Source organism: Rutilus rutilus (assembly GCF_951802725.1).
Source record: "Rutilus rutilus genome assembly, chromosome: 12".
Taxonomy (NCBI): domain Eukaryota; kingdom Metazoa; phylum Chordata; class Actinopteri; order Cypriniformes; family Leuciscidae; genus Rutilus; species Rutilus rutilus.
The window spans coordinates 39,608,296-39,631,594 of record NC_140217.1 but is presented as its reverse complement, the minus strand read 5'-3'; the positions used below and the strand labels follow the sequence as shown (position 1 = coordinate 39,631,594).

General features: G+C 38.4%; 1 protein-coding gene across 1 annotated transcript; it reads left to right on the top strand.

Annotated features, from left to right (window-relative positions):
• The first annotated feature begins 1,443 nt into the window (after positions 1-1,443).
• On the top strand, positions 1,444-21,312 carry znfx1 (zinc finger, NFX1-type containing 1). The gene is made up of 15 exons (XM_084425680.1): positions 1,444-1,733; positions 3,118-3,227; positions 4,010-5,460; positions 5,829-6,115; positions 7,660-7,898; positions 8,056-8,178; positions 8,460-8,608; positions 9,668-9,811; positions 10,778-10,889; positions 11,852-12,105; positions 12,952-13,091; positions 14,223-14,523; positions 16,264-16,374; positions 16,494-16,589; positions 16,715-21,312. The coding sequence occupies exons 2-15, from the start codon at positions 3,161-3,163 to the stop codon at positions 19,166-19,168; spliced, it is 5,928 nt and encodes a 1,975-aa protein (XP_084281806.1). The 5' UTR covers positions 1,444-1,733; positions 3,118-3,160; the 3' UTR covers positions 19,169-21,312.
• Positions 21,313-23,299: the final 1,987 nt, after the last annotated feature.

Genomic DNA, 23,299 nt, shown 5'->3' with positions numbered 1-23,299 from the left:
ATTTCCCCTTGATTTAAGCCAAACTATCCCTGCAGGACGAGAAGATTGAGTCTCATAGAGGTGAAGCCAGGATATCACAGACAGCCTCTTTACAGCCCGCATATAACAATGGATCTGTGTCTTCTTTATCAGCCGACCTTGAAGATAATGCAGAGAGAAGCTCTCCCTCGTCCCACGAGAGATGAATGAAGCTCACACATTCTTCACAGGAAATCATAAACCTGGATCATAGTTTTAACCCTAACACTTTATTTCCATGATCCACTTTAGATGTTCTAAGTAACTTTGCAACTACAACTCAAACTTATTCTATTAACTCGGACTTAACTGTCTACTAAAACTCTACTGAGAGTTAGCTGCAAAGTTACTTAAAATTAGTAGAATGTCTAAAGTGGACCATTGAAATAGTGTAACTCGTTTTATTTTAGACATTTGCTGTGGGGAATGTTGGCTGCATTAATATATAAAATCAACCTGCTGAGTGAACTAAATACTTGTGTAGATATCATATAGCTTTTATTTTGTTTTGCGCAGTTCAGCGCGGAAGAAGCAAAACAAGATAAGGCTAATGTTTTTAGTGAGATTCTTTATGAGACCAACCTTGTATGTTCATATATGACTCTGCAAAAGTAACGATCAGTTATGGCACACATACATCTGACTCTGTTGTAAACATGGTATTCATTTCCCTCTTCTTTTTTAAGGGCACTTCTGTAGAATTATGATGAAATCACACTGGGTGTAATATGACAATATTATTGTGTCTAATGTTATTAGTCTATGTTGCTAAATTGGAAATTGCATCTAGTTCTAGATTGATTGCAAGCTGTATTTCTAAAGCTTCAGTCGGGTCAAAGTTTTCAGGTGGAGTTAGTCAGAAATGATTCACTGTTTGATGAACAAACAAGACGGTGAAAGTTGAGAGGAGTTTTCTCAATAACAAACAGGACCAGTCTTGCTGTAAATGTGTTCAAATAATGGTTATTAAGGCTAGCCTCTCCACTTACAGCAGTTCGTGTTTGCATGAGTTTTGCACATTTCTAGTGGGTATTTCTTTGCTTATTGGCTCTGCCACGTTAGTTGTGTATTAGCTGAAGAGCTATTAGCAGGCCTTGCTTGTTCTCTAAGGGTTTACCTGTATTTGGCTTCCTCTACATGCTGTCTGTGCTTTGCATCTAACCCACCGCTTTGCATTCAAGCCACATTTTCTCCAAATAGGTTTCGGTTTTGTGAAATGGAGGTCTTAAATTGAGGTCCCCATGAGGAAACAAGCGTATAAATCATACAGAATGAGTTTATTTTTTTTATTTTATGTAAAAATGCATTCAGTTTTCTATGATGGGTCGGGTTTGTCTGAGAGAATATAATTTGTACAGGATTCAAATCATTACGTCAGTGGAAAGTCCCCGCAAAGATAGACGTGTGTGTGTTTGTGCGCGCATTGCATAACAGTGTATGTCAGCGTGTTCTCGTTTATTTTCTTGATCTTTTTTTTCGAAACCTTTAGCCACTAAGGTATATCCCATGTGACAACTAACCCCGGTCTCCGCTTTAGCCCCAGTCTGTATATCTCACCTCGGCAACGGATTTCTGTTTTTCGTTCATCACTTTCGGTTCTGACTCAGTGAAACCAGCTGATCTGATCCGCCCATAACAGCGAGAAACGAAACTAGCCCCGCATTAAATACACTGACAGATGGAAGACGCACTACTACTGAAAACACCAGAACCAGGTGAGTGCTTCAGATCCTATTAGATAATAATCGCTTTGTTTATACTATTATGTATGTGTTATATCTATTGTCATTTGCTGCCGGTCGCTAATTTCTTCGTTTCAAAGAGAATAGTTTTAGCCTGTTGTGTTTTTAGCCTGTTCATTTCCGGTAGTTGACTAACGTTAGTACGCAGTCATTTCATTGTAAATACATTTATTTATTTATTTCGCGAGTAATTGTCATTCTACAATATAAAAAAGTAAATTTTTGATAAAGCATTTGAGAAAATTATATTTATAAAAGCATATTAGTATGTTATTAATAGCATCTCTCTCTCTCTCTCTCTCTCTCTCTCTCTCTCTCTCTCTCTCTCTCTCTCTCTCTCTATATATATATATATATATATAGATAGATAGATAGATAGATAGATATACACATACATGATTAGGTTCTGTAGTCTAAATACAGGCTAGTTACCTCAGCGAGAAATGAAACTGATATAAATAATTGATCAGGTTCAGACATCAGCTGTATTTTCCTAAGCTCAATAAAAGCAAGTTTTCAGAGATAAGTCATGTAGTCACGTGTGTGTGTCTTGAATGAGAGAGAAATTATGATGATAATTATTGTTTCTCAGATCACAGTTGAAATTCTCAAAACTGCTTGTTTAACCACATCCTCTTGGCACTTTTGGCACTTTTTTTTTTGCAAAAGTTGCCAATGCTTAGGCACATTCATGTTTCCTACATGATCAATTGCAATGTGTAATATAGATTAAAAAAAAACCATTATATTTATATGCCATATAGTTTAAATCAGGAAATACTGACAGACAGTGCACTTATTGACGACATGAAAAAGCATTTTGATATCTTACTTGTGAACAAAGACACAAGGACTTTTCATTCTGATGCATGCACTGATACACATTCATCAGGATAAATATTTACTTTTGAGAGATTAACTAAGGATTTTGAGCAAGTTAGTTTTCTCCATTGTATGGTGCTGTTTGTACAAATTGTTTCAAGAAATGCACTAATTGGGAGACTCATGCATTTTTGCTTAAAGGCAAAGAACCAACTCTATGTATGTTCTGCAAGACCCCACTTTCCATTAAACATATTTTATTGGACTGTTACACTTTTAATGCAAATAGACAACATTTTTATGAAGTAAGCTCACTTAAGGACTTGTTTAGTGAGATTTTAACAGAAAAGGTTTCAGAATTTTTTTTATCATATGTTAAAGTATAACATCTTCCTCCTTTTGTTTTGTTTTTATTATTTTTATTGTGTTCATGCAACTTTCAGCCAGAGGTAAAGCATAGCAGTGAAGGTATTGGAGGGGTCTTCAGAGAAGTTCTATAACATTTTCTTCTTGATTATTTCTATTTTCTGTATAGTCTATTGGTATAATCGCCTTGCAGAGATATTAACAGCTGTATAATGGTCAATCCAAGAGGAGGAGGACAACAAAGAGGAAGAGGAGGCTTCAGTGGCCCACAAAGAAGAGGTATAGATCTTTACATTCCCTCGTTTTAAATTGGCCAGCAAAAAAGTTGCTGTTCGGATTTACACAGGCAAATGCTTAAGAGTCAATGATTGGCTCATTATTGCAGTGATTAATTTGTTTCTAGCATGTTATATGTTTGGCAACATTTCTTCTAACCCTAATTGTTGGAGTGTGTAGCTTTTCATTTCTTAAACAACCATGTAGGAAGACACATCATGACCATATTCCAGAATGACAATGTCAAGATTCATTAGACTCAAACTGTGAAAGAATGGTTTGAGGGAGCATGAAGGTTTTGACCAAAAATTGATGCACCTCTTGATGGAAAAACATCACAACATTTATTTCCATGAAGAGGTGCATCAGTTTTTGGTCAAGGTCTTGTATTGACAATGCAAGAGTCCAGCACTCTGTAAAGTCTCCTCCAGCACATCCCAAAGGCTTTAATTGAATTTAAGATCTGTGCCAATTCATGTGTGAAAGATGATTCTTCATGCTCTTCCCAACCATTCTTTCACAACCTGAGCCTGATGAATCTTGACATTATCATCCTATAATATGGCCATAATGTGTCTTCCTACATGTTTGTTTAAGAAATGAAATGCTACACACTCCATCAATTAGGGTTAGAAGAACATATATAACATGCTTAAAACATAATCTCTGCAATAATGATTCAATCATTGACTCTTAAGCGTTTGCCTATTTAAAATCCAAACAGTGACTTTTCTGGGGTCATTGTACATCCTCATTAATTATACACCACGATTTTATTTTAACAGATGGTTCTGTGCCTGGTCAAAGACAAGCAAGTAGGTCTCCCAATCGAACAAGAGGAAGAGGAGGTGGCAGAGGTGAGGGAGGAGGAAGAGGAGATGGAAGAGGAGGGGGCCGAGGCGAGGGAAGAGGAGGAGGAAGAGGAGGAGATGGAAGAGGAGGTGGCCGAGGCGAGGGAGGAGGAAGAGGAGGAGGAAGAGGAGGAGATGGAAGAGGTCGAGGACCGTGGAGAGGAGAAAACCAACCACATCTCCACCGCCTCCCTGTGATAAGGGGACGCCCAACAAATGCATCTTCACCTTTACGAGCATTTGGGAGACCTGTTTCTGGGTTCACTCATCAAACTCTTCTCAATCCCTATCCTTTTCCGGCTCCTGTGAACCACCCTGAAGACACACGCCACCAACGGGCCAGTAGAAGCATGACTGACTTAAGAGCCAGTCCACAAGGTGAAGAACCTCAAAGAGGAAGAGAAGAAGCTATGAGAGGTAGAGGAGGTTTTGGGAGAGGGAGAGGAAGAGGGAGAGACGGCACACCTGATGTACGCAAACTGGGGTATAAAACGCTCGAAGGTCTACTGGAGAAAGAAGCGTCCGAGGTGGCCATCACCCTTTCATCTAGCAGTGGGCTTAAGAATCTGCTTGAGGAAAATCCAATGAGAAGCGACTTGGTGCAGCTGATCTGTCAGGTTCTCTGCAAGGCCTTCCAGTCTCGAATCGACCGCAAGAACGTCATGCATTTGGCTCGCATCTTCAAGGACTCACCGTTTTTCCGTAACATCTTGCCCTATCATGTGACTGGAATGATGTCAGATCACATGCAAGCTCGAAGGGATCAGTATCCCCAACACTTGAGCAACATCATCAGCCTTCTCTCCGATGTTCTCAACATGTTTCCACACAGCTCTGTCCAATCTGTGTCAATGTTGGTGGCTCTTCTGAAACCAACCGTCAACCAGTTGCGTGCCTCCGGTGTGGATATTCTCGACAGCACTGATGAGGACTTGGAGAGGGTGCAGGGTGTGGTGGACCATCTCCAAGAGAAATCAAGGGAAGGCACCTTACGGACAGATAACTACTCCTTCCTTGCAGCTGATGAAGATGCTCCACCTGGGGAGGAAGACTTCAGGACGATGAGCATCTATCCAACCTTTGATGAGTTCCACTTAGACGAGAGGCCTTTCCTGAGACCCAACATAATGTCTCAAAGCTTCCCTAATGCTCGCATCTATCTGGACACACACTTCCGACTTCTGCGTGAAGATTTCGTGAGGCCACTGCGAGAGGGCGTCAAGGAGATCCTGAGGATCGAGCGCGATGATAACAATGATGGGGTACCAATCAAAAAGAGGCGTTTTGATGACATCAGAGTCTACACTGACACCCGATTGATGTTGCCGCTCTGCACATCAACGGGAATCTCCTACAAAGTGCAGTTTGACCCAGAGCCTCTTAAGGTAATGACGAACTTCTTTTCTAGTGTATTCTTTTCAAACAAGTATTCATTACTTCAATGAGCTCATTATTTCTGCCTTAAATTATTACATTGTTTAAATTAATACATTTTTCGCTAACTGTGATTTTGTATATATGTTAGATAACTTAGACAGTTACCTTTGATAACAGAACACTCTAAATTGTAATGTTTGCTCGTGCATTTTCAGTAAAGCTGCTTTGAAACGATGTGCATTGTGAAAAGCGCTATACAAATAAATTTGAATTGAATATTGTCCGAGAGAACTTAATGTCCTCTGTAATCCTAATCACGTTCTCTCACCATTGTTCCTTCTAACAGTTTGTTATTACGTTGCAACTTCTCTTACAGTTTGTCCGGTGGGAAAATTCCAAACGTCTTATTTACGGATCCCTTGTGTGTCTCTCCATGGACAACTTCGAAACCTTCCTGTTTGCCACTGTGGCCGATCGGGACCCAAAGTTTCTAAGGCATGGACTGGTGAATCTCTCTTTTACTTCTGAAAGCAGGGCCAGAATGGCCACGGTTCAGCCCTCAGACTCCTTCCTGATGGTCGAGACCACGGCTTACTTTGAGGCCTACAGATACGTCCTAGAAGGTCTCCAGGAGGAAGACGAAAATGATGTTCCCTTTCAAAGGTATGCAGGTTTGAAGTGTACGTCTTGTCTACTTGTGCAAAACTCTGTGGGTGGTTGCTATGGTTTGTAAGGTGTTCTGAATGGTTTTTAGAGTGTTGCTTTGTGGTTTCTAGGGTGTTCTGGAGGTTTCTAGGTGGTTTCAAGTCAAAAGAGCTCACTGCCAAGTAGGGGTGTGCAATATACTGTATATCGTCTACGATAATATCGTGATTGTTATTTTAACGGTGTGCGATCTGACATTATCGAGTATGTCCCGCATTTTACAAAAATATTTTAGAGAGTGTACACTATGTGATGTAGTCTAATAGGTTAGACTAGTGCACTTGAGCATTTAAAGTGCACACTTTCACTGGGTGGTTTAGTCTATTAAAATGCATTTTGAACACCCCCAATATTCAACATAAGGGGCAAAAATACCTCTGTATGTCTTTTATATTTATATAATTTAATATAGTCAATCAGTAATCACACACAGTGTGTCATTTTTTTCTCTCCAAAATCAGCATTAATATTACAAATGTGATTTTGATTTTATACAACTGTTCAATAAACAAAAAGTTTATATTAAGTGACTTACATTTTAGACACAATACAATTTTGCCTGCTTTTGCTTTATTCTGCCAACAAAAAGTAATTCCAAAAAAGCCACAAGACTGTTTTGCATCTCTGAGGAACACACAGCGATGTTTCGTTACTGAATGAATGAACCGTTTGAATGAATGATTCAATGACTCACTCATTAAGACAGTCAAATGCTTTGTTCCTGAATGAATCAGCCGTTTAAATGAATCGGTTCAATCTCATTGACTCACTCATTAACAGTGACTTTCTGCCACCTACTCATTGGTTTTAATTTCACAATTTAAGCATTTCAAAAATTCAAAATATCAATATTCAACATTTTATGTTCAAAACATTATTTATGCATTTGTAACTGCAGGCTAAATGCATTCATGTCCCTCTGAACTGCATTAAACAGTCTGTATAAATGCATCTAAATGCCACTTCAGATGCAGCTTCTGTGTTTCCTCTGCATTGCAAAGATTCATTTTGTTGATACCGATTTTAATTTGGTTGATAACAGCCCTATTGTGTCTTATTATTACAATTGAATTTGATTAAATATACGAATTTGACACAAAAGATGATGCATACCTATAATTGGGTTAAAAAAAAAAGGCTTTATAGATATAAAGATATAAATCAATTTAAACTAATTGGAAAAGATCATTTCTGTCACTGCTACGTACTGACCACCACACAGAATATGAAGAATATCAAACATTTTAGGAGTCAGCTGTCAATGACAGTCCTAAAGATGCACAACAAACACTCTCAGCAAAATATCGTCAAATTATTGTTATCGATGATGTCCCAGAAAATATTGAGAAATCCTTTTTTTTGTCAATATCGCACACCCCTACAGCCAAGTCAAATTATTATACGTTCCAGGTCTGAACAAAAGTAAAAGTGTTGCTTGACTTGGTAAACACCACACATTTTTACATTTTTAACGTTGGTAATGTAAACGTGTGTTGTTTTAGGTACATAGTGGAGTGCAACACAAATGTAGATCCTCCAGCTTATCTTCGGGTGGAGGGAAGGTCATACGATCTGTCGTGCATTACGGCAGAAGGACAGAATAAGATCCCACCCTTCAACCCCCTGACCCAACACGCCTGGCCCGATGAGGAAACAATGGGTCTCGATGAAAGCCAACTTCAAGCTCTCAAACTGGCCTTAACCAGTGAACTGGCCATCATACAAGGACCACCAGGCACAGGTGACTGTTTTAACTAATGTCGGTCTGATTACTCTTGAAGTCAAGTTGCATATGCACACAAAAAAGTACATTTTAACATTATAGATGCAACCTATTTCTAAGCTACACAGATATCTGCTAATGGTTTTGAAGATCCTGTTTGTTTTCTTCTTTGCAGGGAAGACTCATGTTGGACTAAAGATCGCTCAGGCGTTGCTGGAGAATCATGAGGCCTGGTCACGGGGTTGCCCTATGCTGGTGGTCTGCTATACCAATCATGCTCTTGACCAGTTTCTAGAAGGTAACATTTAATTTATATGGCATTTATAAGAGCGTGAGGCTGATTTTTGGGTGATAGCATGGACAAAAACTTGTTTTGAGATCTCTCTGTTGTTTCTTTTAGCCTACTATTAGATTAAATGGAAAGTTCTTCTTCTCAGAAGTGATTTTTTGTTTTAAGCATTTAAACTTTAATGGCTACTCCAGTCCAGAGAGTTCAAACTAACACAGTAAAAGTGTGAACAGTAAAACTCTACAGCTTCATGTATGACATTATGAGATGTTTCACAACTTGTGTCCCAGGCATCCATGGCTTCTTAAAGAAGGGCATTGTAAGAGTTGGAGGACGGAGTAACAGTGAAACTCTCAAGAGTTTCGGTCTGAGGGAGCTGACCAAGGGTCCAAACTTCCGGAAAAGTTTGCCACAGCACCTGAGGAAAGCGCATCATGAGGTGAGCCGCCTATCATGGACAAAATTCCTATTTCATTGTGACATTTCTGTGTTTTCTTAATTATTTTATTGTATTATACTGGTCCCTTATTTCTTAGGACTGTCAGTATAATAAACATAATTGCTTTATTTTATTATAGTAGTCTATTATTTCTTAGGACTGTCAGTAGAATAAAAATAATTATTTTATTCTATTGTATTCATTTATTTTATTATATTAGTCTATTATTTCTTAGGACTGTTAGTAGAATAAAAATAATTGCTTTATTTTATTATACTACTAGTCTATTATTTAAAAGGACTGTCAATAGAATATAAATATTTGATTTTAATTTATTGTATTATACTGGTCTCTTATATCTTAGGACTGTCAGTATAATGAAAATAATTATTTTATTTTATTCTATTTTATTAATGTATTTTATTATATTAGTCTATTATTTCTAGGACTGTAACTAGAATAAAAATAATTGCTTTATTTTATTATACTACTAGTCTATTATTTAAAAGGACTGGCAATAGAATAAAAATATTTTATTTAAATTTATTTTATCATACTAGTCTATTATATCTCAGGACTGCCAGTAGAATATAAATAATTTGATTATTTTATTATATTATACAAGTCTATTATTTCTAAGGACTTTCAGTGGAATAAAAATTGTTGGTTTATTTTATCATTTTATTTTATTATACAAGTCTACTATTTCTTAGGACTGTCAGTAGAATAAAAATAATATAGTTTTTTTTAATGTTGCTGTAAACACTTCTTTTTTTTAAAATGAGAATTGTTTTTAGATATTTGCATAAACTGTGCCTAAAGAAAACAAAATATGTAACAATTATTTCTCATTAGTAATCTAATTAACGTCATTTATGTCAATTAAATGTGTGGCCGTGCTGTCATGCATGTGCATAACTTGTATTATAATAATATGCAGATTTGTTAGGGTGTTTTTATTTCTTACATATTCCAAAAGTTATCGGAAAACAATTATGTGCCATTGTGTCTCATAATATATGAATGATATTTCTAACGAGTTGTGCTGTGTGTGCTCAGATCTACACACAGATGGAGGCGGCAGAGGAGGACTTAAAGAGACAGACCGCTCAGCTCGAGTGCAGTTTGCGTGGCGTTCTCAAAGAAGACTTTCTGGAAAGATACATCTCAGCTGAGCACTGGGACAGTCTGTGTCTACAGCCAGTGAGTCTGTCTACACACGCACGCACACACACACACAGGGGCTGAAACTAGCTCAGCTGCCAAACATGCCATCCATATATACTTTATACAGAAGCCATTTTGGACCCTGCTTAACCCTGTAATGTCTACTGTGTCATATTTATAGCCCATTTCTAAGGCTTCTAAATGATCAACACTTTGCTGTAAAACCTGTTGCACACAGTCTACTACAGTCATTCTGTCGTCTGATTGATCGTTCATGCTTTTTTTTAGCCAGTAAAAATCCTTTTACTATAATTGCACAAACGTCCTTCAGCTCATGCTGTGAAATATTTACACAGATTTTTATAAAGTAAACGTAAGATTCACTTTTAAATTGTTAGTAATATTTCAAGATGAACACTTACTGGACTGAAGCAACATGATTTACATGATTATCCATCATTTATTATAAAAATCATGAGTATCAAATATGATCATCAGGTTTTTGAGGAAGGTTTCTTATCATTGTATTGCATTGCATTATGTTTTAAAACTACAGAGCTTTGATCATAAACAGCATTTAAATATCATCTTACTAAGACTATTGGCAGATAGTAGAAGACTACATTATTGTATTAGAAGACTAATATTATTGGCAGATATAGAGTGACGACTGATATTTATATCCTTTTATGTAAGTAGTCTGCTATACTGTTAGAAATATCTATTAGAATTTCATCTTTTTGTCTTAAATAAATATCTGCATCTGCATTGCATTGCATATTTTTGCTCAGTTTGGGCCTCTGAATAAATGTTAAGAAAAATAAATAAAAAAATCAATGTTTTGTCTTAAGGTTCAATAAACTGTTCCATTTCAAAATATCAGATTTTTTGACTTATTTCATATGTTAGGCTTTACAGGCTTAAACATTAAGCCATGAATCATGTGACTTGTAATATGTACATAGTTTTTACTCACAGTAATTTTCATAATGTCTGTGTTAGGTGTATGATGGCTTTGAGAGCGTGGGGAAGAAGAAGCCTTCGATGATAGCAGAGTGGCTCGGCATCGGGTCCAATATTTTCTTGCAGGGGCCACAACTAACATTTGGAGGAGGTGAGACTCTAACAGACCAAACAACACAACGTCGACAACAATTTATCTTTTTATATTATATATGAGGTCAAATAAATCACCACGTGCTTTTTTAAAATAAAGGAATGGCTTTTCAATAATAATTAATGCACAATGATTTCCCCTCACCACTGAGATGCAGTATTTATTATTATTAGGTATTAAATGCAAAAACTGCCAAACTACTCATAAGACAAAGTGTTCAACATGTACTGGCATGAAATAGACATTGATTATACAGCTCATCGTGGCCCTCTGCTGGTTAAACCTGCAAATGTGCCTCTGAACGCTTGCCATCAGATTTCACAGATGAGAGGGTCTCGGATTTCATGACTAAGCACATCTACATCTTTTTACTTCTGCATGCTGATAAAGCACAAAATATTTGGGATCAGGACACATAACAGATTTGTTGTGGTCAATGAACCACAGTAAGTACTTCAGTACAGAAGTACTGTTTCACATACAGAGTGTGTTTGAGCCTGTTTAACTACTTGTAATGTTTTAAGGGTGTAACACTTTACAATAAGGTTCATTAGTTAACATTAGTCATTAGTTAGCATGAACTAATAATGAACTGCACTTATACAGCATTTAGTAATCTTTGTTAATGCTAATTTCAACATTCACCAATACCATATTAAAATCTTGTTAACATAATGCACTGTGAACTAACATTCACAAACAATGAACAGCTGTATTTTTTATTATCTAACATTAACAAAGATGAGTAAGTACTGTAACAAATGTATTGCTCATGGTTAGTGCATGTTAGTTAATGTTAACTAATGAACCTTATTGTAAAGTGTTACCATTTTAAGCAACATCCATAAACATCCTATTCTATCTGTATCGTAACCATGGTAAATTTCACATCTGAAGATATTAAGTTTCTGTAATACAACTCCAGATTCGGCATTACAAACTCTCTCTTTCTTCCTCAGAGGCGGCAGATGAAAACGAGGCACAACTGGAGGAAGAGGAGCTGATAGATATAGAAGAAGAGGCCGAACTGCTCCAGGCAGAGAGGATTTTGGTGGATTTAGATCATCGGGATAAAGACCACCAGAAACTGAAACGGGATGAGAAAAGCATCGCTGACATGGCCGAGTTGATGTTGTCTTTGAACCTGAATGATACTGAACCTCAACCAGACCCGAGTCACAACCTGAGCCAGGCTCAGGCTGAGGAATGGCAGGTATGAATATTCATGCATTATTGATAACACTTGACAATATTAGTTAACATTAGTTAACATGAACTAAGAATGAACAATACTTCTTTAGCATTTATTAATCTTACTAAATCAATTTCAACATTTACTAATATGTTATTAAAATCAAAGTTTGTATTTGTTAACGTTAGTTAATGCTGTGAGCTAACATGCACAGCTGTATTTTTTTTAACTAACATTAACAAAGATTAATAAATTCTGTAACAGATGTATTGATCATTGTTAGTTCATGCTAGGTAACACATTAACTAATGTTAACTAATGAACCTTATTGTAAAGTGTTACTGCATTATTTAATAATTTATATCATATTATATTAAATATTATTTTTTATTTAATAATTTAAGCTGTACGTGTGTGTATTCACTTATTGTAAATGTACTGGTGAAACTCGAAAAATTAGAATATCGTGCAAAAGTTCATTTATTTCAGTAATTCAACTTAAAAGGTGAAACTAATATATTATATAGACTCATTACATGCAAAGTGAGATATTTCAAGCCTTTATTTGTTATAATTTTGATGATTATGGTTTACAGCAATGAAAACCTTTTCACAATATTCTGATTTCATAAGCTGTAAGCCATAATCATCAAAATGATAACAAATAAAGGCTTGAAATATCTCACTTTGCATGTAATGAGTCTATATAATATATTAGTTTCGCCTTTTATGTTGAAATACTGAAATAAATGAACTTTTGCACGATATTCTAATTTTTCGAGTTTCACCTGTATTGTACTATTCAGCATGTGTGTGCATGTGTGTTTTGCTGACCTCAGTGCTGCTGTTCTGTTCATGCGTGTTCAGGTGCAAGGCCACCAGAAGAAAAAAATGAAGCAAATGGCTCGAAAAGAGCTGAGGAAGACTTCAGCCATGAGTGAGGAACAAGAAAGGCGAATCAGCGATGTGTGGAGCCTGAATCTGAAAGACAAATGGAGACTGTATCGGTAAGACACACTCACACACACACACAAACACTCCCTCCACGAGATGGCAGCATCTACCCACAAATCACTGAAGGGAAGTTCGGGTCATTTTTACTGACTCGGATCTTTGAGTCTCCGAAAACAAACCTTTTTCCAAGTAATTTCATTCATTTCAGCAGAATATAATTAAAATGTTACATGTTAATAACCAAATTCCCCAACACATCAACTTATGCAAACGTTGATCACATTTAGAATAAGAAAAAAACTGATTCAGAAATGATTCATTAATTGCTTAGCTGGGTCTTCAGGCTACGCACTCTGTTAGTTTATCCCTCCTCACCTCCCGATCCGAGTTGTTCTTTTGTCAATTCACATAGGCTGAAGAGAAATGATTAGTTCACCTCCTGAGTCTTCGGGTGCGAGTCGTTCGTTCATCACGAGTTATGGAAAAGAGCCATCATGACAGAAATGGCCGACTCAGACCCGAAGACTCACGAGTTGAACCAATCATTTCTGTTTCCGGTACAGACTGCAGTGCCTTAAGGCAGGGTCTATTTCTGCAGATATATTTGTCTATATTCATCAGTGAAAAAGGGAAACCGACACTGTAGGCAGCAGATACACACCGTAAACAAAGCAGCACGTGCTCACCGGTTTGAATATCACTTTCTTAATTCCACTCGGCTCATGTTATTATTAAAATATTCACCCAGGAACACTCAGGCGTGACGTAAAATTAGAAACCCATCACTACCACAAATTTGTTTAAGGTGCACCAGTGAACTAACATCTTAATCTAAGATTCAAATGCCCGGTTTCACAGACAGGGCTTAGATTAAGCCAGGATTGGGTCTAAGTGTCAATTAGGGCATTTAAGTATCTTATGTCAGTGCCATTGTTTTGTCTCACAATGCACACCAGTATTGTTTCTTTCTACGTTTACAAAAGCTACTTAAATGCCCTAATTGAACTAATGCTTAATCCTGGCTTAATCTAAGCCCTGTCTGTGAAACCGGGCCTTTGTCGGTCAAGTTGTTTTCTGTTAAAACAGCTCAAACATGCATTTTTAATCAGGGACTAGCTTAAGCCTTGTCTGTGAAAACAGTGGAAAATAAATTCATGGTATAACAACTTCGTTTCCTCCTTCAGTCTTTGGGTTTTGCGCTATCGGACTGATCTTCGCACCAAAACCCTGGACGCTGAGCAGGTCTATCAGGACGCAGCGGACCGGCTGAATGAAATCCGCCGTCGTGAGGATCTGTGTGTGTTGCAGCAGGCTCTGGTCGTGGGTATGACCACCACAGGAGCGGCTAAATACAGACAGGCTCTTCAGGAGCTGCGGCCCAGACTGGTGATCGTGGAGGAGGCGGCGGAGGTGTTGGAAGCGCACACCATCACCACCCTCAGCAAAGCCTGCCAGCACCTCATACTGATCGGAGATCACCAGCAGGTACACACCACTTGATAAATTGCTGGGACTATCAATGATTCAGGAAATATTCTGGGACAAATAAGTGTGTAATTTCTAGCAAAATAAAAATGCAATGAAATTGAATGATAATCAGGAATCTCTTTACTCTTTAGAAAACTATTTTCACTGAGAATTGTTGGTAACACTTTACAATAAGGTCACATTTGTTAACATTAGTAAATATATTAACTAACACAAACTAACAATCAGCAATACATTTGTAACAGTATTTATTAATCTTTGTTAATATTAGTTTAATAAAAATCCAGCTGTTCATTGTTTGTTCATGTTAGTTCACTGTGCATTAACTAATGTTAGCAAATACAACATTTGATTTTAATAATGTATTAGTAAATGTTGAAATTAACATTAACTAAGATTAATAAATGCTGTAGAAGTATTGTTCATTCTTAGTTCATGTTGACTAAGTAGTTAACTAATGCTAACTAATAAAACCGTTTTGTAAAGTGTTACCGAAATGTTAATGTCAAATTGTATTACTTTAACAGTTAGGCCTGGTTTCACAGGCAGGGCTTAGATTAAAGGATTAGTTCACCCCAAAATGAAAATTTCCTAATAATTTACTCACCCCAATGCCATCCAAGATATCCATGTCTTTCTTTCCTCAGTGGGAGAGAAATTATGTTTGGAAACCATTTCTGGATTTTTCTTCTAACAATGGACTTCAGTGGTTACCATCGTTTTTTAAGTCCAAATCAATGCAGTTTCAAAAGTCTTTGAAGTGTTTAAACGGGCTGTACGCGATCACAGCTGAAGAAGAGGTTGTTATCTAGTGAAACGAAAAGTAATTTTCAATTTTTTTTAATAATATATAGACTTTTTACCTTCAATAGTTCGGATTGAGCTGATCAACAAACGGACAGGGAACTACGTCATCACGTTGAAAGGTCACGCTGGCGCCGGCAATACTATTTGAACTACTATTCATATTCATCATAATGTGATTCATATACTATTCATATTCATATTCACTGAATACTATTACTATATATATAATAGCAAACAATACTATTTGAACTATCCTCCTACGTACGGTCGCATTGTAAACAGTGGGGCGGTACTTCTGCCGGCGCCGGCGTGACCTTTCAACGTGATGACGTAGTTCCCTGTCCGTTTGTTGATCAGCTCAATCCGAACTATTGAAGGTAAAAAGTCTATAAATTAGATTTTTTTTTTTAAAATGACCTATCTAATGCTAGATAACAAACCTCTTCTTCAGCTGTGATCGCGTACAGCCCGTTTAAACACTTCAAAGACTTTTGAAACTGCATTGATTTGGACTTAAAAACGATGGTAACCAATGAAGTCCATTGTTAGAAGAAAAATCCAGAAATGTTTTCCTCAAAAAACATAATTTCTCTCCCACTGAGGAAAGAAAGACATGGATATCTTGGATGGCATTGGGGTGAGTAAATTATTAGGAAATTTTCATTTTGGGGTGAACTAATCCTTTAAGCCTGTTCAATTATGACATTTAAGTAGCTTTTATAAACATGCCGTAGAAGAAGAACAATTACTGGTGTGCATTTTGAGACATATTTTAAGATACATCATTGGAAGTTCCTTTCAATTAAAACAGCTCAAACATGCATTTTAGACTTAAGCGTTGTCTGTGAAACCAGGGGTTAATGTAAACAGTAAATGCTTCTGTAGTGAGAAACCAAAATGCTTATTCTTTCTGTATTTGAACCTGCACAGCTGAGGCCTAGCGCAACAGTGTACGATCTTGCCAAGAATTTCAATCTGGAAGTGTCGATGTTTGAGAGGCTTATCAAAGTGAACTTCCCGTTTGTGCGCCTCAACTACCAGGTTAGTTACTGTACCATCACATCAGCCACTGGGTTACATATTCACAGATGTCAATAATTCCTCTAGTGAATCATGTGCTAAAACAACAATCCTGTTCTTTATATTTTGTTTGTTTCTAGCATCGCATGAGGCCAAGCATCGCTCGACTATTGACTCCTCATATCTATGAAACCCTGGAAAACCACCCCTCTGTACTGGAGTATGACAATGTCAAGGTAAGGAATTTAAGTGAACATAATTTCACAACCTTAGATGCTCACTGTCATTATTTATACTTATCACAGTTATTTGGCTATTACTAAAATGAATCTACTTGACACCTGTATCTCTGGGTCTACAGGGGCTTCTGACAAATCTCTTTTTTGTGGATCATTCTCAACATGAGGAAGAGATTAAGGACGGACGGAGTCACCAGAATCCTCACGAAGCTCGTTTTGTTGTTGAGCTTTGCCGGTACTTGCTTAACCAGGAATACAAACCTTCCCAGATTACCATTCTCACAACCTACACCGGACAACTTCACTGTCTGCGTAAGCTCATGCCCTCTCCAGAATTCACTGGCGTCAAAGTCCATGTTGTTGACAAATACCAAGGAGAGGAGAATGATATCATCATATTGTCTCTGGTGCGCAGCAACCGTCAGGGGAGGGTCGGCTTCCTGAACATATCAAACCGAGTCTGTGTTGCTCTCTCTCGTGCTAAGATGGGTCTATATTGTATTGGGAATATGGACATGCTTAGCTCGGTTAAACTGTGGAGCAACATCATTCACACTCTGAAAGAGCAGGATCAAGTGGGTGCTGCTTTGACGTTGAGCTGTCAGAACCATCCGGAGAAACGGATCCAGGCTTCATGCGGGAATGACTTCAAAGGTGCCCCTGAGGGTGGTTGCGATCAGCCCTGCGAGTACCGCCTGGATTGTGGCCACGTGTGCACCCGTATGTGCCACCCATACGATGCTGAGCACAAGAAATACCAGTGCATGAAAGACTGTCCAAAGGTGATGTGTGAACTGGGCCACAAATGCATGAAACGCTGTTACCAAGTGTGCGGTAAATGCCGGGTACCCGTAGACAAGATAATACCATCTTGCCTGCACAATCAAATGGTGCCCTGCCACCAAGACCCTGAAACATTTGTGTGTCAAGAGCATTGCCAAAAGACCCTCCCATGCGGCCATCCATGCAAGTCGACTTGTGGAGATTCCTGCACCTCTCAGTGCATAACAAGAGTTCAGATGCAGCTAAAATGTGGACACATCCAAGAAGAACCATGCTATATTTCCAGGGACCCCAAAAAGGAGCCAATCTGCAGAACGAAATGTGGCACCACCTTGAAATGTGGCCACACTTGCCCAGGAACTTGCCATGGTTGCTATCAAGGTCGCCTGCATAAAGGATGCACCCACAAATGCCGAGAAACCCTTGTGTGTTCTCATCCATGTCAGGAACCCTGTGTCAGAGATTGTCCACCATGTTCCTCATTTTGCCAGAACCGTTGCGTCCACAGCGTCTGTAAGAAGTCTTGTGGACAGCCTTGCGCCCGCTGCATCGAACCCTGCGAATGGCAGTGCCCTCACTACAGCTGTACCAAGCTGTGTCACGAACCGTGTGACCGGCCACCGTGTTTAGTTCCCTGTAACAAAAAATTACCCTGCGGACATCGTTGCATAGGCCTGTGCGGAGACCCTTGTCCCAATAAGTGTCGCGATTGCAACAAGGAAGAGGTCACGGAGATCTTCTTCGGCAATGAAGACGAACCGGATGCTTGTTTTATTCAGCTAGAAGATTGCAAGCACTTGTTTGAGACCAAAGGAATGGATCAATACATGAGTCTCGACGAAGACCAAGGTTCTGGATTGGATCAAAGGGCAATTAAACTCAAGGAATGTCCAAGGTGTCGCACTCCCATCCGTAGAAACCTTCGGTATGGCACTCACATCAACCGCAGCCTGGCAGCCATCGAGATGGTCAAGGAGAAGATCAATGGTGTGCCTCATATTATCAAGCAACAGCAGGAAGACCTAAGACTGCAACTGTTTGAGCAGAAAAACTTGAAGAATCATCTTCCCAAAGAGTTCGCCTTCCTTGATGAGAAGCTCAACACAAAGGACCTTTCATACCAACAACTTTGGCATCTCGAGAACTTGATGAGCTTCCTCGAGAGCATTGGGAAACTGAAAGAAATGCAGACAGAACATATGACACCACTAGATGATTTTAAGTTCTCCCGCAAAGTCGAAGAAGCTTTGAAATTTCTCATGGATCGAAGTCAGAGGTTTTCAGACCAGCAGGTTGCAGATCTCGAACGTGAATTGAAGAGACTCTCCTACCTGGCTGAGCTCAACGTGCGCTGCAAGATGTCTCAATTTAAACTTTCAGACGTCGCTCTTGCCACAGAGGTCCAACAGTTGAGAGAGATCCTGGAGGACACCTTGCCTTTCTCTAAGGGTCTAGAACGTACAGTCAAGAAAATGTTCACAGAGCTGGATAATAAACTACCACGCAGCGGCCTAGGGATCACTGACGATGAGAGGGTGATGATACTCAAAGCCATCGGTTTGAAAAAAGGGCATTGGTACAAATGTCCCAATGGACACGTATATGCAATTGGTGATTGTGGGGGTGCTATGGAAGAAAGCAAATGTCCAGAATGCAACGCTGCTATTGGAGGTACTCAACACAATCTCCTTCAGGGAAACGCTGTGGCGTCTGAGATGGATGGTGCAGAACATGCTGCCTGGTCAGATGCTGCCAACATGGCAAACTATAACCTGATAAACTTTGAAGATTGAAATTCTTAAGCCCCTTTCACATAGAGAATCACATAGAAATATACTGATTATGTGTCCCGGGATCGTTTGATTTGATTTTGGTTCATTCATACTGCCAGTGGTTTTCTGGAATCTGGATGTGGCGGGCTTGCAGAATTTCTTTTCGTCCTTCCTTTGTTCCTTGACGAACACAAACTTTCTTCTTTGTTAATGTGAAGCGTGAACATTGATGTGCATTTAAACTCCCCGGTCAAAGAGTTGCACGATAATTGCGATGACACACCCCTTACGCCATTGGGCCTGCCTTTTATCAACACAGGGTCATTCCTGGACTGATCCTAGCAATGTTACTTGGTCCCCATTCCGGAATCAATCCTGGGATGTGTTTGCGTTCACACAGAAGGCACTTTAGCAATTCTATGGCAATTTTCTGGGATCAACGCTCTGTGAGAAAGGGGCTATCGTTGTCTTCTGTGTGCAGATAGGTGTTGGGTTTTAATCCAGTAACACAAATCATGAAATGTGTCTTTTAACCAGGTAAGCAGGTTGCACCTTTTTTCAGAGCAAATTGTAATTTAACAGTTAGCAAGAGAGTTTAAAGTGAACTTTTTCTTATGCTTGCCACTGAAGGGAGAATGATGGACGGGTGCATTATTTCCTCACATTGATTTTGTGCCTATGATGAATTATGTTTTTTTTTTTTTTTTTTTTTGTAGTTAGGTATATTTGTTGTTGTTCTACTACTGTATGTGCAATCACTTGATGAAATGCTCCTTCCACTTGGTTATGATCCTCGTATATTCATTTGGTGGAGAAAAACACTTTCAGCTAAAATTATGATGGCATATTTTCCATGAACAACGTTTCTTAGAAGATGCAAATAATTTCTTTAGAAGACATGTCAGATTTAAAAAAAGTGACAGGAGAGTCAAAATCGTTTTTACTGCCTGCTAATTGATGAGTAACGTACTCATCAAAGCCTATTTTAACTCATTTCATGCGTAGTGAGTTGAACCAGGATCCAGCTGCATAAACATAGCCACTATGTTAAGACTGCTGAAGAACTAACCTGAGTTAGACCTATCTACCTTTTTATGTAACTGACTATTAAAGCTGACCTGTCTTAAAGAAAAAAAATAAGAGTAACTTGTAAGACTAGACTATGCAGTTTATTTAACCGGCCACTGGTTAGAAATATTACGCTCTATACATTTCAATGCATCAGCTTTTCTTTTTTTTTTCTTTCTTTTTTTTTACAGTAATTAAATTAGTTTGTTTTAAGTGCAATATATTCATGCTCATAATAAAGGAGGTCAGTGCATAGTCTTATAAAGCAGATAGTTGTGGTTCTAGATGCTGATTGGTTAATATGGTGTTCTCTAGGTTATGACTATAAATGTCCTGGATCCAGATGTGCTAACATACACAATGCTAACCAATGAAATTACCTGTAGCTTGCATGCATGCTCACAGAAGAATAGCACTTAATCATAAATATGCTTAATAAAGTCATGTTTCAATGAAAATGTGTGTATTTTTTATTGAATACTAACCATTTGATAAAAGCAATAAGGCACTTGAGGCCATGTTTTATCGTGAATACACCAAAATTCTCATGCTTTATTGCATGCTTTAGTTGTAAGTATGTACTAACATTTGTCCTAAGCTTAATTTCACTAGGTGGCAGCAGTGTACTGGTCAACAACTCTCCCAGCTTGTGTTGGGACAAAGTCAGTATGCATTTGTGCTCTCCATAATGCAAGCTGTGGTTTCTCTCATGTACGGTCAGACTTTGACCTGCATCAAGAAACACGCTGGTCTCTGCCAACTTCAGCAGGTTTATCCACCACTGATATCTGGCTAATAATAAAGCATTACCCGAGCTCTCAGCCTAAATTACCAGCAGTCACGTGAGACGAGCGGCTAGTCGTGAGATGCTGGGTCGACTTCCCGGCAGCTTACATCAGTTTATTATGTGATGAATGTTACCTTGTCATAACGTAAACCCGAATGCAAAGTCGGCACTTTCTGCACAGAAAATAAGGGTAGGGTGGGGTGGAGAAGCGACAACAGCAACGAAATCTGTTGTGTCAGGATGCAAAGGAAAAGCAAGCACAAGTTTAAGCATATTTTTGAGGGACTGTATTTACGGGCTGTGATTTTATAGGGCCAAAAAAAAAAAAAAAAAAAAAAAAGCAAGTGAACCCTTAACTCTGGTAAAAATCCATCTCTCAGTGCTTCATTGCTTTTGTGCAATGGTGGCAACAGCAATATGATAAAAGACATGTTCAATGAATCAATGTTTTTGCTAATTAATATAATTTATTAGTTTAGCTGTAGAACATTTACTATTGCTACAGATCAACAAGGCATTCTGGCAGATTTATGCATAATTGGCGTGAGGTTACGGGTTAAAGCGAGTCGATTTGTCCGTGGCTTCACACTCATCTGCTCATTATGGATGTGACTTTTATTTTCAGTTTGAATTCAAGGGCAGATTAGGACAGGACAGACTCTGACGCATGATCGGGGGAGGAGGAGGGATCGAGCATCTATGCATGATTGTTCGTGTTTAATGGAGAGGATCGTGTCACACAGATTGGACTGCGGGGTTCACAGAGACACAGCCGAGCACATGCTAACCCTGAGAGCTAATGTAATTAGGGTTCAAGTGCTTCAGTATGCAAATGGGGAAAAATATTTTACAGTACCGTAGATGGGAAAAGTAGGATTCTGGCTTGTTGAATCCTGTTGAATGTGATTCCAGGTGCTGAGAATAACAAAATACCATGGTATTTGGATGTTTTGACATAATAATACCATAAAAAAAATAAAAATAAAAAAGTTCCATGGTATGTATGGCAGGGTTTCTCAATCACAGGTTTGTAAAATTATTGTTGTAATGTCAATGCAAACTTAAACTGAATAAAAATAATTAATATCTGAAACAAATTGTTCTCAGATGGCTTTAGTTTGGTGTGCACGTTATAAGAATCAAATCTGTGGCTGTTTTCCACATTGCATTTGTCAAACCTGCCTGGTTGAAAATAACTGATTAAAATTTCATTGGGGCCCTGTGGTGACCAGCTATATGCTTTCATGAAATAATGTGCATGTGGATGTGTAAATATAGATCTGGTAAGGTTATAGCTTCGTCATAAAAGCGTATGAAAGCCTCATTCACTCTCCGCTCTGTGTTTCAGCGACAGGCACTTTTGTGTCCTGTCCTTTGAACAGTCAATGATTCATGTTCAAAAGGAGGTTTGTCGTGTAACGAGGTGTAATCATAAGTCGAGTTTTGGAGTGCCTTATGAAACATGGAAAATTTGCGTAAACTTTTAATCATGTAATTGCAAATGGGAACAGTAAAGGGGAAAAACAGTGGCTAAAAGATGAACCTGCTTAAGAGGTTCTGTCGTTCCCAACCTGATGAGAAAAACACCAATAACTTACCTAATCTACTCGAGCATCTCATCCGTTACGAAACAACGGATCTCGTCCACGACCGGATATGATGCATTGATGAAATATGTGGTTTGATTTTCGATGGCAGAATTCTTATATTATTGGTTTCACATGATTAACCAGAACAGATCACTTCTCTTATGTTTATCGAGTTTGTTTTTCCACTGATCATGGTGCAATCTTCCGTTAAACAACTAGGCCCGTATTTCTTCCAATAGACTTGCATCCACTGATAATATGCTTCTTAATTCCTCACTCCCTGTTGAACTGATTTCCCTTTGGCTCACGTTCCTGTAATGCAAGTCTTTTATTTGGAGTGGACCAGTTCTCTGGTGCCTCCGCTTCTTTTTGGCACCGGTCCTGCCAGTGTGTTTTGTACAACCACTGCCAATTACAGACTCAGCAAAGCATGCTTTTAATAAGCATATAAAAGAAAAACATGCACCGACATGCTTTTTTGTGAGAGGAGCAAATTTGAAAAATTCCAAGATGAGAAAGTGTGAGAATCAAGATTAATAAGATGCATTCAGTGAGGAACAAGTTGTAATTTACAACTTTAAATGTAGATGTTTTTCATTTACAATTTTAGCAGATCAAATATTAGTGGTAAACTCGAGTCTTGTGGGTTTCTGTTCGATTTTATAATATGTTCTGTGTGGGTTGTAGTGCATTGTTATTCAAATACTA